The sequence below is a fragment of the Anticarsia gemmatalis genome, chromosome 26 (genome assembly GCF_050436995.1).
Source record: "Anticarsia gemmatalis isolate Benzon Research Colony breed Stoneville strain chromosome 26, ilAntGemm2 primary, whole genome shotgun sequence".
In the NCBI taxonomy this organism is placed as follows: domain Eukaryota; kingdom Metazoa; phylum Arthropoda; class Insecta; order Lepidoptera; family Erebidae; genus Anticarsia; species Anticarsia gemmatalis.
Window position 1 is genome coordinate 4,013,378 of NC_134770.1, and position 18,361 is coordinate 4,031,738.

Below are 18,361 nucleotides of genomic sequence, written 5' to 3' on the forward strand. Positions count from 1 at the left end.
GCCACGGAGCCATTTTTTTGGTATTTAGTTAGTCTGGTGTGTTTTTAAAACGGTTTGCTGTCAATGAACGAGGTGCAAATGAGCTAATTAAATGTTTTAACCTTGTTTTACAATTAACAACACACAATTATATAATTTTATTAGCAGGTATTTAATGTTTTATGAGTCATAAAATGTTTATCTAGTGATTTATATTTGAGTTCTAAAATGACGGTAAAATATGAAGAAATCCTAAGATATATCTAAAATGTTTTTCAAGTAGATATACTTTTTCGACTCTGTCAATTAGAATTTTTAATAAGGAATTAATTGAAAATCAGATTAGTCGTTTTATGTTAACCTCTGGCTTTCAAAGTCGTGTTTTCGTGAGTGAGAGTTATGATAACAAAGTTCAATGCATCAAGACCCTCCAAGTGTATCAATGTTCTACTTTTTGTAGCATAAATATAATTAGGATATATTATTTTGGACCGTTAAATATGGTGTTATTGTTTCAGGTAATGGCGTGCAGCTGACAGCCGGTACGCACGTATAAACTATAACATGTAGTTAGGAAATACATGAAATGTCTTTAAATATAATCGGTTTTTAAACATTGAATATGTAAGCTTAGTTATTACTGCCCTTCGCGTCTAAGACGCTTGTAAAATTACTGTTTGTTGGTTAGATACATCGATATTGACTAAAGAAGATTTTCCGGAGATTCTTTGACAGATAAACCAAAAAAGAACTCTCGAGAATCAATTAATTAATAATTTATGCTTGAAAATTAAGGTTTTTGGGAATAAAACAAGCAGTTCGTCATTTTCAACGAGATTTTAGATTCGTTGAATTGAAGTCCTAAACTGCATTCTTTTTTCGGCGGCTTTTGTAGCATAAATTCACAAATTCCCTTTTTGTGTTTCTTTTTTACATTGTTGTAAGATACATTAGTATTGTTATTGTATAACAATAACCAGCAGTTTAAAATGAATAAAAGATCATACGTCAAACCTACCTTTAAGTACCTAACAAGAAACTAATGTATGCTAAATCCGCACAATGCAAGGTTCCATCGTGTGATTCTTTAACAAACCATTTTATTTTAAACAAATCATTTAATTTTATCCACATATAATCAGTTTGTCACGGTGTATGATCAACGTCTAGGAATCACTTAACAATTAATGTATGACGCAATATAATATAAGATGGATGACGTCACTCCATTTAAATATAAAAATAAATATATTTCTGTTGCTATAATAAACTTTACAATTACAGAGACAACACGGCTATTCTCAATAGGCAAAAGTAATAAAATAAATAAAAATATAAAAAAAGCAAAATGGTTGCAAGACAAAATATTTTTTGTTAAAATCCAAATCAAATCATTTAATCCCATCCATCGGCTTGAAGTAACTTTCTTAATACGAATACTAGGTGGTAATAGAATGTTTTTTTCTTTCAAGTATCAATAAATCTGCCATATCAAAATTGAATAAAGATGCTTGGATGACTAAATCATTCACACGTGTTGAGTACTTGCAATAAAGAAAATAATAGGATACACTTGATTTAATAAATAAAAATAACTTCCTTAGTCAATATTGCTGCAAGAATAATGAAAAAGTTTAATGAGAAAATATCTTTTAGTATACATTTCACGGCTTTAATTACTTACGTCGAAATTTTTGACAAACGAGCCTAAAATTTAAAAGCTTTAAGTGTTCATGTCAAAGAAAACTAAGTTTAAGGTATCCAGTTTAACCTAAGTTTAAAATTAACCTGTCATATTTTATATTTTAAACAATTTAATTATTATAATATAAGAAGTGTTTAAAAAATCATTTTATTATTAAAATGAAATGAAATGATAAAATAAATGTATAATTTTAAAAATGTAATGATAATTTTTATTATTTAATAATGTCAATTAAGTCGTCAATATTAATTTTTATTAATGTTTTTGAACCTCGAAAGATCGATTTTATGATATCAATGTAATTTTAAGGATTAAATAACTTCAAACTGTAAAATTTCTAAACGTTAATGTAATTTTAATAACTTTCAGAAATAGCTTCTGACTGAGACTGATTTTAGATTAGAATTTTATTTAGCAACTTTGTAAATAATACTTGTAACTATTATTTTTCATTTATAATTATTTTTTCTAACATTTTCTATTCTATTCTGTCTTCGATTTTCATTTTTATAAAATAATATAATCAGTCAATATAATTATTGTTTTAGTAAAATAATAATACGCATGTAGCATAGTAATAATATGGCATTTGAATTGTTTTAAGTAAATAATATTATTATGATAGTCCAAAGGTTTTCTATTAGTTTATTTGACTGAAATGTGGTTTTAATTTAGTTGTAATGATTACTTTAGTACTGCATAGTGGTAAGTAAACTTTTTGGACTCGGTTACTATGAAAAACGAGATTAATAAAAAGTTTTTGATTAATCACTTTCGTTTTATTTTCTGAGACCTTGAGTTGATTGACTGCGTGGGATTACTGTGACGTAACTGTCAAAAAGTACATAAGTATTTAATTGTTATAAAATTAAGATTGAATTTGCTGAGGAATACACCTATATTTTAAATATTTTAAAGGCTTGGATTAGAAAAAAAAGTAAAAATACTTACTAGTAATCAAGGAAAGTAGAAGGTTATACTTATAACTCGATTCACCCATTAGTAAGTAAACGTATGCATTTACCTACTATGTTCTTTTTCTTGGCTTGTTTAAAGGTGTGTATTTTTTAACCAACTTAAAAAAAGAGGAGGTTCTCAATTCGATTGTTTTTTTTTTTACCCAGAATATTTATATACTTTGAGCTGCTGCAGAACAAACAATATTTATAAAAATACAACTATTTATGACGTGTTGAAAGGTTCATTACTTTTCATGGCCAATTCAATCCTGAAAAACTTTTTCATTTCATTAATTCTCCATCCCCTTACAACAGCTATAAAACATAAACCTCTCTTAAGACCTGATAAAATATTATCAAAGGCGATCTCGAATACCCTCACCTATCTGTAAAAGGGAGATCACAGAAAAAACAATGGACAGAGGAGGGCACTCGTACACTTTGTTGCCTAAAGAGGCTCTCCCTTTTGACGGAAGACGTCTAAGAGTAACGAATGTAGGTCACGACGGTGATAGTTTATGTTGAAAGAAAATTACTTTACGTAATTAGGTATGAGGGAATTGAAGCAGTTGATCTTGAATGTAGATTTTTTTTTATAATTTTAACTAGATATTGCTGACTTTGGTGACAAATGCAATTAATATGATGTGATTTACAAAATGATGTGATTTAAGGTAAAAATTAAATTTTAATTAAGTACTTTTTTTTATTCTTTTGTCACTCAGTGTACTAAATTGATTTGCCTATAAGCTTGTAAAGTAATATTTAATTACGGATTGGGAATTTTGCATCTAATTCTTCCTTTTCATATTTCAACCAAAATTGCAGATGGGCTTATTAGAAGCCATTTAAACAGAACAAGTAACTATGTTGTGTAAAAACCACCCTATACTTCTAAATTACGGTTACTGATTACATGATCAATAGCCAGTCTCAAACAAACGTCTAACCTAAACCAATTTTCCAACAACCAAATCAACCTGAGCAAGTGGACAGTAAGACCAAACACAGCAAGATGAAAACAAAACACAGTTTCACAGTAAACAAAAACATGCGGTACTTTTCCTTCGTTTTCAAAGACTTGGCCCAATTTATACGATGTACGTAGACTTAGCCCGAAGCAATCTAGGTTCATGTTTACCTTCAATCAAGGACTACGTGATAGTAGGCAATGGTTATGAAAATAGGATTATAGGGAACGTACCTTTGTTTTGAAATGATGTGTTATCTGTATTGGGGATATTGATAATATTTTAGGTGAAAATTGATTTGATAGAAATGTCTTTTGGACAGTTTGAAAGTGGGTGTAGTATTTTTTGGAAGAATACTGTTTAAATTTGTCTGATGCTAATTTCGAGTCTAGGACTCATCGCTTATTTAATTATTTTCATTCATTATAGTAATTTTTCTAAGGAAATATCTTTGTCAACAACGTATACGCAACATAAACAACATACAATACTGGACTCTAAACAATCTAGAACAAAGTAAGTGTTTTCCGATACTATTATAATGACACCCGATTTTAAAACATATCCAATTATACAAAATAATATTCATTAGTATCATCTGTATAATAAATTACAAGACAAGTGTTGTCACTTACAAAAATAACGTTCACACTCATTTAACGTACACCGACGCCAATTCGTGGAAACGCATCAAAAGTTCTGTCCGCGTGTAATTTTAAGCTCCCCGGAAAGTGCTGAACAGAATTAAGGAAAGTTTTCATCCCTCGCAAGTGTTAAACATGGAAGAAGTAATACCAGGAAAAATGAACCACGAATTTGTAAGAATACTTTTTTCTGGTTGTAGAAACATAAGTCTGCATATAGTATAGGTATCTTGTATATTACTTTAAGGGAAGTATTGATTTTATAAAAAAAAGGTTTATTTTATCTAGTTTCTGTGTTACCTCTGACCAAAAGCCTTGGATTTTTAGTCCCCTCAGTCGCTTGCTGCGTCCGGTCATCAGTCCAGTCCAAGACGTCCCGCCATATATTTGCGGCACATATTTTATTTTAAACAAAATTTATGATATTCTAATCAATGAAACTAAAAAGAGGAAGAATGCTTGCTTGTACTACAATAAAGCTTCTCTTTCCTAGCAACACCGCTATTGGCTATTGGGCAGGCGGCGCAAGCGACGGTGCTGCACTGTTTGACGTACTTTACTCTATCCCGCCAGTACCCCCCGAAACTGTGGCCTTGACACACTTACCCGTGCATTCCACGAGGTAAAAACTAAAATTCAAGTTAACTTTATGCAAAAAGGACGCTTATTTATTATTTTGTTTTTAGAGAGATAAAAATAGTTATTGTTATGACGTGTAATTGACATTGACATTTCAATAATAAGGTTTAACCCTCTTATTCATAAACACACTATAAACCTATTTTAGTTAAAAAGCTACTATATGTTTTCTCTTTTTCATTTTGCTAAGGAGTGAAAGACACAAAACACTTTATAAGCCTTTCATAACTTCATATATTTTTATGAATAAGAGGGTAAGTGTTTACTTACTGCGTTAAGGACGTCATGGTGTTATTGATGGTTTATCATTATTAGGTAGTGAGTGTTTGTATTGTTTTTGCGGTGCCTAATACACGTCATATACATTCCTAAGATTCGCTGGGAGATTTGTTATTAGCAAAGGGTACGCGCAAATATTAATTGTGAAGGTATCTACCAAGATCTCGATCACATTTAGCACATCATTTTTTTAATATTGTGCATTACTTTTCCTAAATAAGCGCTCGAAGTGATTAGTGTTGGTTAATAAGTAACAAAACCTAAGTGATAATAACTTGTAAGTGGGTAGATAATACATTCGCCGCAAGTGTCAGTGCCGTAACAGGATCGAGAACCGCCGGCGCCGAAGTTGCGAGGTTGTTTCACGTTCCAGCGCATGGGTAAGTAATAATTTGTAGTTACGGCGGTGATACGTATGAATGAATATTTGTATAGATTGATACTGTTTTGATTACATTATTTTGTTAGTATGTTTAACATTTTATTTTTGTCATTAGCCAACTAGGTTATTTTTCGAGCCTCTAGCCTACCTTTACGTTAAAGAAACAAGCCGTTGTGCTAAAAAAATGCTTTGTCCAAGGGCCTGATTTTCAATCGGCAAAATGAGATTTTTTACTATAGGTAGGTACCTACTTTAGAGTATTATTGAGATTCTCGATAGCTAGCCGGCAGTTGCTAGTCGATAGTCTAGTAGAGAATAGTGCTTCAGTAATGTAATGAACGAAATTCTTCTTCTTCTTATCGTATGGTTAGTGGTCAACCTGTTGTCAAAGTTGTTCAAAGTTTGACGTGACAACAACCGGGACCGACGTTTTACGTGCACTCCGAAGCACGGAGACGCCCAGTTCAAATACCACTATGCGGTCACCCATCTATCGAATGACCAAGGTTTGCTCAACCCACAGATCGTTTACCGACCGGTGAGCGCAACTGGCTATGAGCGCCTGAACGAAATTGATTACATACAAAATGAAACATAATATTTCAATACACCGCATTTCCATTAGGAAAACCAACTATACATTAGGTACACTAGTTTCGTACCACGTACCACGTACACAACGCTATCTAACGGAACCGGATGTGCTAACAACACAATTCCGAATACGGAAATGCTGTGTTTGCTACCACTTCCTGTCATTCGGATGTGCTTTGTAGTGGCTGTATGGTAAAAAAGTAAAAATGATATATAGCCTGAAGCTCGTTAATATTTATGTTAGTTAGTTGGATGTTATGCGAATATTTTGTTTCCTTTCACTTGAATATTTAATAAGTGGTATTATAAACGTGGATGTTTTTGAGTGTGTTTGTGTGTGTGTCTTTTGCATGCGTAAACGAATGAATGGATTTGATTGTACATGCATATAATAATATTATAATATCACGACTTTTTTGCCCGAATGTAATGAACTCATTTCATTATATTCAAAGTTAGCCCCAAATTATAGCGGGCGAATCTTTTACCATTTAACGTGCACGTGTCCAAACTCCGGGCTACTGTTGAAATTTTCTAGTTTGGATTTAAAAAGACAGACAACATTTTGTCTGATCTGGGAATGGAACCCGAGAACTCATGATCAGCAGTCGGATACACTATCAACCAAGAAACCTCGATTAATACAAGAGGTACAATTGTACTCTATTTAACCTCAAGGAATCGTTCCACTTGGAAGAAATACATCTACATCCTTTGCCTTTACAAAGTTTGTCCCGTGTAATAGAAGGCGAGGCTAATATTAGGGAAGTCACCAAACTTCGGGCTTACTATTCACAATAATCTCTCACTATACAAAAGATCAAAAGGACTTTGCAATACCCAGGAATTGAGCTGGAGACCTCGTATTTAGCAACCATTATACACTTACTCCATGAGGGAGCTCTTGTTTTTTTGAAAACCAGAACGTGGACCTATTTCATTAATATGAACTAGGTGTTCATATAAAGTTATTTAAATTTAAGAAGTACCAAAAACGGTTCATATAAGATCCGTTTTCATCTTAAACAGTGTGCAAACGTCTTAAATAAAGCACGTTACTGAATAGTGAGTGTTTGACTGGACGTAAGATATTTACTTGATGCTAACATTGTAATGTACTGCGATGCCTGGATTGTACACCGCTGTACAAACACCTGTCTATGTTCGGATACTGTGGGGATTTAGTATTTGTGTTTATTTATTTATTTTATGTTATAGCTGTAAATGGATAGATGGAGTATTTTTACGGTATATTTAAGCACTAGCTGACCCGCGCAACTTCGCTTGCGTCACATAAGAGAGAATAGATCAAAATTTTCCCCGTTTTTATAACATTTTTTATTGCTACTCTGCTCCTATTGGTTGTAGCGTGATGATATATAGCCTATAACCTTCCTCGATAAATGGGCAATCTAACAATGAAATAATTTTTCAAATCGGACCAGTAGTTTCTAAGATTAGCGCGTTCAAACAAACAAACTCTTCAGCTTTATAATATTAGTATAGATATATTTTGGCAAATGTGTATAGTTGGTTGGCTGGCTACTTACTTGTACATGATATACCATATAATTGTTAGTGATGATACATGATACACTTAGATAGTGTCGTTAAACGTACACGTTACAAAATTTTCAACAATTTTTCTATGACTTCTATCCTGCATTACCTAAAGTTGTATGAATTATATCTTGTTTTGGCCGCCACCATTTCAGTTTCAGGTAAAATATATCGGACAGGTAACTAAACCTTTAGTTGTTTTAGAAATTTGACTTGAGAATTGAATCCAATATCTAACGACTAGCAGTAGTTCTACCAATAAGGCGAATTACACAATCAAATAATTTTTTTTCATCATAAGATGTATAAGAGTATAAAAAAGTACATCAGAAACGTCAAATTATTCCTCAGCTAAAGATTATCGGTATTAGGTAAAACAACCTGTCTTTAATAAAACATAACTTAAACAAATTCTTTTCAACAACGTGTCTTTCGACTGAAACCATTTTCGTTCTTTAATTGCTCCGTATCTCAGACTGTTGGTCTCGAGTAAATATCTCGTTTCGAGTGCTGACTGTATAAATATAGTAGTTAAGGATCGTCTCACTAAATGTCCACTGCTGAACATGACCTGAATAGGTGAGTTTAGTTTTTTTCTTGTACTTCTCTTTTGAAGTTGAGTTATGCTAGTTAACATGGAAAAATCTATACCTTGAACTATTAGAAATTATTATTCTTACAACCTAATGCGGACACAAGCTCCTAAATAGGATACAAGGAACTGTTTTTATGTGCTATTAGGTTTTAATAGAGCACTACCAAACAAATTATCTACGTTTCTAAAATTCTTGGTCCTATGCAATCTTTTTCTGTTATTGAAAATATGTCAACATACATTAAAATCATAATAGCTTTTAATCCAACCGGGAAGTATATGAGATTTGTCATCGGCAGTTGCATATAAATGGTAGGAGAAAGGCGTGAAATTTATACAGAACTTAATAACTTTATACAAAGACTTAACATAATAATCCAGAAAAATCCCTTTAAGAATGTACCGTGAATCTTCATTGAAGCTGCAGAATACCTCTAAAACCCGCGCATTTAATAAAACAAAGGCCCTTATATTTTAGGCGAAGACACACGTAAATCTCCCGAGCCATGATCGGCGTAAACAGAGACATTGTACAAAGCCAATCTCGGCGGCTGTTTGGCATTAATCAGACTATTGTACCCGTAACAATGGACTACGATGGAAGGATTAGGTGCCAGTGAGAGCGGGGAGGATAGACGTGTTTCAGCCTTTGTGGCGCTGTGGTTTAGAATCATAACTTTTAATCTCTTGCATTGCATGTCTAATGTATAATAGAATATGGGAATTAATTGAAAATGCATTTTTACCTGCGACCACGGCGCGTGCATCTTGCGCATCTTAATGTAAGAATTCGTGTTTGCGTTGCCTAAGCTGTGGTTAAGGTCGCCACGGAGGCTGACGTCGTTGGTTCGATTCCTGAACAAAACAATTATTTGTGCAATCCACAAATTGTTGTTTATGGTCTGATTGTCCTTTGTGTCCGTTGCTTGGATGTTTTTAAAAAGTTCCGCGACACGAGAGCAATTCTTAGTGTGGGAGATGTATTTTTTAAAAAGAAGGAAAATTAGCCACAATTCGGAAATTAATGACTTTTTTGGAGCAACGCAATCCGCTTCTCTGAATTATAAAAAAAATTGTGCCGAAGAAAGTATACTTTACAGGAAAGTATCGCTAATAACACCAGTAATAAGGCAATGACTCAATAACATTGATAAAAGTGTCTTAAAGAAAGCTAACAGTCGAGTTCAGAAAATATTAGATCGATAGAATGAATAACAATTTAAGTTCACAGTTCTATACTAAATTGCAGACAAGCCAAGCAACATTTGTGCAACTTCAATCCGCTCTCACTCCCTCAAATTCCCTACCTCTCCCGCCTAGTATTACTATTTGATATACCGTCTTGATTGCAATGAGACAATGTTTAATTAAAAAAGTGAATGCCAGTAACGTGGCACTTTCAAAAACTAGGTCAATTGGTTCATTACAACGCTTCGTGTGGGATTTTAAGGTATTACCTTTCCATGTTTGTGGATACGACAGGTTGATTAATTTTTCTGTTTGAGAATCATTTATCAAGGTTTTTGAGTATTGAAGGGAATTTAATGAAAGTTTGTTTTTATTTATATGGTATTTATTTGTGTTTGGGCTTTTTTAATAAAGGTAAATAAGATTAATTTAACCCTTTGATGTCGTACTGGTGGACAAGAGTCTTCTCCTGTAATGAGGGAGGGGTAAGGCCTTGAGTCGACCACGCTAGCAAAGCGCGGGTTAAGAAATTTGCAGACCTTCAAGAACTGGTCCTAAGAACTCATTTGACTGAAGACTCTCATGCAAGGTTGCACGATGTTTTCTTTCATCGTTGGAACAAGTAATGATTATTTCTTATAAACAATTGTTATAGGTAATTGTTCTTTTTTACCAATAATTTAATATGACATTATTATATAACAAGTTAACGCACCTCCATTTTGATATGCCCAAGGCTTACTTGAAGATTGGTTAAAGAAATATCCTTTCACATATTTTTCCTTAGAGATAATTCTTGGTGGAGATACGAAGCTTCCGCATGAGTATTTTGTGACACGTTTTTTCCATAACACAAGGTACTTACTTACTCATAACCATACTGTTGTTAGCAAATGTATGTGTATGCAACAAGCTTGTATTTGTTTCATAATCATAATAATATCATATTGTAAGTAATAGGAACTATATCATCAGAAATCAGTGGCACGATTTTCTTCCATTATCGAATATGAACAACCGGCTAGCTATCGAAAAATGTTGTATGAAAATCTGATCAGCGCCTCTAGCGGGCGCGCTAGGAACTACATTTGCAGTACATTTTAAATGTCAAACTCTCAATACCTGATTCTCGTCTGTAGAGAATCGCAATACAGAAAGAATATTTGATTTGTTATCTCTTTGTAGGTTTTGATAGTAATGAATATGACAACTTTTATCCCATTTACCACATTATGCAAAAGTTGCTGATGATATTACTCGTATATCCACGGTTGTTGGTCTTTCAAACAGAAATCTTTTCAATAGATTTAAATGAACAATTTTAACACAAAAATGTCCCTAATTTTTATTAGCTACCGCTCAGAATACTCTTCAATCCGAGTAATTCTTTCACACGATCTTAAACGCAAAAGTAATAAAAAATCACACTTACTTCCACGTTTATCAGTCACGAGATAAAACCATTTCCCTATAGTAGTAGTGCAAGCTCGTAAAAACCAATACAATCTGAACAGAACCGTTACGTCTACTCTGCTTCCCATATTAACATGGGACCTTGCAAGGTATCATGCCTCTTCTAGGAAAAAACTAATAAACGCGTACACCTGTACGATTAAATCATAATTTCCGATTAGCTGTAGGAAGTGTTGTGCTATTGTTTAGAATCGGGTGTATTGTAGAGCATATACGATACATACAGGTGCGAATTTTAGTTGCAGATTAGGGATGGGGAGATACCCAACTTAAACACCCTTAAACTTGCAACAAAATCGACGGTTTTTTTTATTTCAGAAAACTGTGACAATTTAATTTTTATTTCGTCATTTTTTTTTCCATAAACTCCTTCATTGCACGATAAAAACCCTTTTTTGTTTTTTTACACCCATACTATTATCGTGAAAGGGTTACTAGGTAGGTACTATCTAACTAACCTCTCCCTCGTTCGGGAGAAAACTCTTGCCCAGCAGAGTCATGATTTAAAGTAATGAAAAAAGGGCTATGTAGAAAAAAAAACTATGTCGCACGAAGTCCAGGACACAGTATTCAGGACTTCTACAAAAAAACTGTGTTCAATTTGTCACATGTTTTTACTAAAAAACATTGCACTTTCTACAGCCGTACAAACAATGTATCGAACTAACAAGAACAAACATAGTTGCATCTGATCTAATCCCGTTTTTACGTGGCTCGTGTGAACTTATTTATCCAGCGTTGTTTCATGTAACAACTAATACACAGTACACGTGTATTGCGATCGTTTGTTTGGATACAGATTGTTTCGATGTTGGGGAGTTTCCACTGCATGTTTTTAAGTGATTCAAAGTAAAAAAGTCTTACTATAATAGAGAAAAGGAAGTTTTAAGAGATGGATGTATGTTTCAATATTGCTAATTCAAAATTTTGTCAATATTAACTAATAACGTGCTTAGCAAAAGACTATGGCCTGCTATAGGTTCGCAACATTAACTGTAAATTAGACTGCGTAGGAAAATATAAAAAAATAAACAAAGTGGAGAAGAGATAAAAAAATATTATAAGACCGAACATAACTACAGTCGATTGTAAAGACACTCCAAAATACAAATGTAACCAAGTAGTCAATCTGGGTAACTTTGAATCGTTTGGGGTTTCAGTAGGAATTTGAACTAGTTTCGATTATTTTTTCATATGAAACCAACACAATTGATAAAAGTTTGCAAAACTAAAATAAACCTTTATCAATTGTAGCTAATTTAAAAAAACATTATAAGTAACATTATTTCACAAAACATACCAACCTTAATATCAAAACACTCGTTTATTGTGTCTCGACCCTCACGACTTAATCTAGGTTGTATCCCCAGATTTAGGTCTAGTATATTACCTAGGACCTAAATATACGACGTCTGGTGTCTACGTTATAATTGGATTTATGAAAGACGGTGCAAATAGGGCTAGTTTTGATATTATAGGTTTCAAACTATAGAGGCGTATCTGTAAAATTTTAATTTTTTAAGATTATAGCAAAAAACTATCATCTCTGTTTAAAATTTTCTTTTCTTGTTTCAAAAATACTCATCTATATAGTTTGTAAATTTGACACTATTTGCTGATGCAGATCAAAAAGTTTTAAATAAAAATTCAAAGGGAGATGCTGAGTAGTTTATCAATAAGGTACCTGTATATGCGTCAGGCCGTAACGTAATTTTTGTTGAAAAACTGCCTATGTCTACTTCTAGAATAGGACTTATCACTCTTCTTAGTACTCAAATCTATTCTGACTATAAACGAAAATTAAAAAAATCGAATTAAGTTTATTATTGATATGTATTGCAATACATTTAGAGTATATAATTGAGACGAAAAGTAAAATCAAAAAATGAAATTTTTGGATGTACGTCCTTATGGTTTCAAGTTCACGAATTAATACTATACTTTGTATTTGTCTTTACAGTATTTGTGTTGGACGCCTACAAATGATTTGTTTTGGCTGTTTGGGAGGTAATTTTACAGTCTAGCACATCTGAGGCTTTGATCAAAGGTTAATGACCTTACCGAGGTTGTGTGTTGCCTACTGGTAAAACAAAAGATTTAATATTTCAGTTGAGTACCGACAACTCGTTTTATTTAACAACTTTATTCGTGCCCTTGGAAGTACCGAAAAAATTAGCATTGATGGTTACCCATCTGTCAGGTGGACGTGGATTATTACTTTCCTTACTGATTGTCTACTGAATGATAAAAGTATGAACGCAAGTTTAAAAATAAAATATGAAATTACTTACTATAACATCACTGAAAAGTTTTAGCCGTAGATTCGACAAATAATATTGGAAAAGTTATTCAAGTACCTGAAATCTTTTCATGTTTGCATAATCAGAAATCAGTTATTCTATTTAAAGACAAATCAATAAAGTTTTAAAGATTGCAAAACACGATTCAACAACCGATAACCGTATATCCTTCTAAAACTAAAACACGGCCATCTCAATCAAAGCAATAAAACCATTCAGTAGCGACTCGACTCCATTAATCGATTTTAAATCGATATAAACTAAACTTAAATCGTAAATTAAGGTACTGCACAATCGTAAATTCAATCGTAAAAACAAATCGAATCGGGTTTGATGTTCTAAACTGTGATTGGTGGATACGTAACGGTCCGTGTTTTGGAAATTCTAAATTCAAATGTAATGGAATGTAATGTTCTATTCGAATTTAGATTTAATGTCATTTTGGTTGGCCGTTAATTTTGAAGTTGCGAATAAAGTTTTGTTAGTAAATTCTACGATTTTAACATTATTTGTGGTGAATCTAAACGAAATAAATATTTACGTTAAGGATTTTATTCGCCTGAAAAGCTTTTCTCGAGCAAAAAATTTAACTATGTAATAGAGGTTGTAATTCTGTCGCCTAATTTGATCAAAACCCATTCTGCTAAAACCTAATCAAGCTTTTGGGTGAGTACCAAATCTCCTGAAAATATGGTTTCTTAAGCTTCAATTTGGGAATATATATTAAAACTTTTCTTCCTAGTATAATAAAATTGTACCAGTAAGAAAATTATCAGTCATTATATTTTTTTATATATTCTATTTACCTTTAGCAACTTAACCCTCAAACCCACGCCGTATGTCCCAAATAAAAAAAAACATATTTCTCAAGTCAACGATTCTTTTAATTCAAGCAAGACCCTAAAGTTTTACTCATAAAGCTTTCAAAGCGTTTGATTAAGCCTCTCCGAGGGTTGGATAAACACGAAATGAGAAAACTTTAGTAAACAAGTACAGATTACTTGAGGAGGACATCGGGAGAAACAAAGAGAGTTATAATTGACGTTTGAGATTTTATTTCACTGCGGCCAAAGATTTTAATGGGTTTTGTTTAATTTTTAGGGTGGTTTTCGGTTCGATAAACAACGATTTTAGAAGCAAATATTTTGTTTCTTGACTAATTTTAGCTTCATACTGTCGCCAACAAGTTCACGGCTCAAGGAAGAATATAAAATTCAGGATTTAAAACATCAGTAACTCGTAGGCCTATGCAGCTAAAGGCGATTTGTTTGATATATCTGCTTTATTTTGGAAATACACTGATTTCTTAAATTTAATCTACATACATTGTATATATATGCCAAGGATTTCTACTAATTTGTCCGTATGTACAGCAAATATTTAAGATGTAGGAGCCTTATTTTGAACTCTATACGGTAGGCACATAGCTAGCAGAAACCACAATGCATCGACTATTCGAAACCATTCTTCATCCAACTCTTACATAAATCAGTAGGAATCTAACGATACAAAATAATCATTAACGTAATTAAAACGAAAACAATAACTTCACAAAACATACGAGTACATCTACAACTTTCACCTCGGCTGTGCACTCCGCAGCCAAACTGCACAATGTTCAGTGAAAGATCCCGGGCAATTTTCCGGGACGTCAGCGAGATCCCGGGAACGTCCGATCCCGACTATCGGCTGGAGTGCAGCTATAATAAACACAAACAACATTGATTACATCGTTCACACCGCGATGCGATCGCTTTATGTGGAAAGGAACAATTTATTGTTAAAATTTTGGTAAAATAGAGATTTATTTGGAGATCTTTTAAAAATCTGGGGCGCCTAATAGTATGTATAAACGGGGTGAATAAAAATGATGGGCCATGAAGATACCTAAATTCACTAAAAACAAGTATAACTGCATGCATAATGATTGATAGGTGCCAAAATAAGTCGGATATCATAATCATATTTTTTTTACGCTGTAAAGTTAATAATTTATATTTAATATTTAACAATATTTTTCAGGAGGTATACAAATGCAACATAGTAGGTATGACCGGTGTTTTCAAAGAACTCAATGAACACTTATTTATACATAAGTGAACATTTTTCAACAAAATGTATGATAATTTATTTCTTTTAACAGATTATGAAAAGTCCTTAAACAAAATAACAAATTAAAGGATGTACGCAGACTTGTTAAGTGGATAGGTTTCTTGTACTTATCAATATGAGAGTGCCGACCCTTTGTAACTCAGCGTAAAACTTAATTATCTAGGGGTGATTAACCTCTTGACCTTTCCTCCCTGTGAGTTCAGTCTTTTATGTTCCTAAGTAATGGTTTTTCATGACAATTTTGATACAACATTGTGCTATCTTTTTAGCGTAATTTCTATTAATTATTATTTTCTTAAGGCATATGATATTGTCAAGAATTACAATTTTTGTGCTTAACAAAGAACGTCACTCAATTTTATCTTTTAACGCTTGATTTGATTCTGAACATAGTTTTATTATTTTTAAGATTTATTTTAACAACATGAATTCTTTTTAACGTTATCATAAAATGTGAACATTTAATAATGCATAATTTCATCGTACTAATATTATTGTGATTGTAATAATTAAGTAGCGTATTTTTAATACGCTACTTAATTATTATTTTTTTAGTACCTTAGTGCACCCGAGTTTGTTAAGAAATAAATACCTAGTTTAAAAATGACACGCGGATAACTTTTTGAGCTACACATTCATATAAAAAATGACGGTGAGTATTGTTGCATAGAAAATTTTACAACTGTTTGTTTTCCGTAGATAAAAAATTTCAAAGGTATCTAAAAATTATTAATTAAAAATGTTTCTGTCTCAGCAATACATCATATACTACGAGACAACACGATATTTAAGCATCCCTTACATTCCAATCACGTTTCAGAGTTTAACGCAAAAAACATAATCAAAATCAATCAATTCTTCAAATATTTCATTCTTACATAACACCATCCAGTTGTTCTACACAAACAGGCGCGCAGAAGCATCGAACAACAAATATTAATTGTATAAACCCAACGCAAATATTCGACTGAAAATGCATTACTCGGTTTTGCGCCCTATCGATTCTACGTAAATTAAATTTATGTTATAGCAGCCGTTGTGTGAAGTTTAGTTTTCTACTATAGTCTGACAACTTATTTTAGACCCTCGGTAGCTCGATTCTCTTCTACTATTGACTTAGAGAACCGGCTAACTATCGAGAAATTGACTGCCCCCGTGGCGTAGTGGTTTAGGTCGCCACGCCAATACCACTGTGTCGGGAGGTCGTGGGTTCGATTCCCATGCGGGACTGTTATTTGTGCGATCCACAAATAATTGTTTCGGGTCTGGTTGTGCTTTGCGTCCGTTGTTTGTATGTTTGTAAAAGTCCCCGCGACACAAGAGCAATTCTTAGAACGGGGCCTTAAAAAAAATACACAAAAATCTTTTAAGCCCGTAAGAAGTATTTTGCATACAGCACTGTCTGTACAGAATTGCGTTATAGAATGCATGATTTATACATACACTTATAAAATCACGTCTTGTTCCCATAGGGGTAGGCAGCGACCATATATAGTGCATGATATAAAAGGATTTAAATTGATAAATCTGTGTTATTTCAAAATAAACTAGCTGTACCATACAGGGCACAGGCCAGCCGCAAACCTTGCATACAAGACTCTCTACTGAGTGGTTGGACTATACAACAAAACTATTTAGTTCCTAACTAATAACAACATGATTTATTTGACTGCCTATATGTATAACAGGCTGTGTATATATGCACTAATTACTAAATTCTATATCATTCAGTCCGAATTGTGAAGTCATATGTAACGCAGGCCAATAAAAAATATACAACCATATTTCCACGTATTTTTAATGTATGATATTTTAATCAATGCGAACGGAAACGTTTGAATTCTAAAAAAAAAACATTCGACTAACTTTTTTCGGCTTCGATTGAAAAATGCTAGAAAAAAATACTTTATTGTTTTTTGTTGTCCTCCGTATCGGAATTGATCGAAACCGTGTTCAATCCAAAGTTGTTTTTTTGCCGACTGATTTTATGTGGGGATAGCAATATTTATTTATTTGGGAAAATACGTTCAACTGATATTGCCAAGAAATATATTATGGACTATTTACTGGTATTAGTGTTTGTAGTTTTAAAAAAACTATTTACATTGTAAATCAAATTCACGAATTATGATGATGATAATGCTCTCCGATCAATTTTGGCCATGGAGACCACTTCAACTCCTAAACAAGTTGACATTGATGCGCCCTGAGTTAACTTTTATAGCCAATTTTTTGTAGAGAATTCTAAGACGCAAAACGGGCACGGGAGTTTGCCGCTCACTTAATTATTAATAATGGCATAAATTCTGCATACGACTCACTAAATACTAATTAAAAAAACTGAAAATAAGTACTAATCGTTCAATTTTAAATTAACTTCAAAAACTTCCAAACGAAATCTAATATCTAATTTCGCCAGAAATAAATCAAGCTTCCCGTGCCCCACTTCTAGTCGAAAAAAGAATCACAATAAAAGAACAAAAAAAAGTTCACAATATTTCCAATCTTTTGAAATTACAACAATACCCTCCCTGTTCCCATATTTCAATAACGAACTAAGAATGGGGGTGGCGATCGACAAACAATTTTTCGTCTTATTAAAGAAGGAAATTTATCAATTTGCCCTCAGGGAACTGTAATGTTCTAACGTGCTGGAAAAGACATCTGGAACACGGCACTCTGAATATGTAGAAGAGACTAATTGAGGCTAGATTGCTGGCTAAACTGAATGAGACTTATAGATTTCTTTTTCTTGTTCTTATCCCACGAAATATGTGGCCGGCACTACATGATTGTTATGTTTCAAAAACACGTGGGAAAAGGATTTGGCTAATGTTTTTACAGCCACCAATCCCATTTCAACTAAAAATAAACATGTTTTTGTTTATCTCATGTAGAGCATTGATAGCTGAGTAATCCAAAAAAAAGGTCAAAGACTTGCTCTTTTCTCTGTGATGGACTTCTGACACCCAAAAACCAAG

The 18,361-nt window shown here is 32.9% G+C and overlaps 2 protein-coding genes across 3 annotated transcripts in view; one reads left to right on the forward strand and one right to left on the reverse strand.

Annotated features, from left to right (window-relative positions):
- LOC142984235 (irregular chiasm C-roughest protein-like) overlaps window positions 1-2,452 on the forward strand; it is a 114,746-nt gene extending 112,294 nt beyond the window's left edge. Inside the window, exon 22 of the mRNA XM_076131699.1 lies at window positions 498-2,452. Coding sequence (XP_075987814.1) covers window positions 498-535 — 38 coding nt within the window. The 3' untranslated portion in view covers window positions 536-2,452. The remainder of the gene's footprint in view (window positions 1-497) is intronic.
- Window positions 1-18,361, reverse strand: part of LOC142984236 (uncharacterized) — a 121,210-nt gene that overhangs the window by 6,746 nt on the left and 96,103 nt on the right. Inside the window, exon 1 of one of the 2 annotated variants that reach the window (XM_076131701.1) lies at window positions 10,928-11,074. The exons of the other annotated variant lie outside the window; for it this stretch is intronic. Within the exon in view, the coding sequence (XP_075987816.1) occupies window positions 10,928-11,036 (109 nt within the window). The 5' untranslated portion in view covers window positions 11,037-11,074. Of the gene's footprint in view, window positions 1-10,927; window positions 11,075-18,361 lie in introns of those variants that run through there. 2 annotated transcript variants of the gene reach the window in all.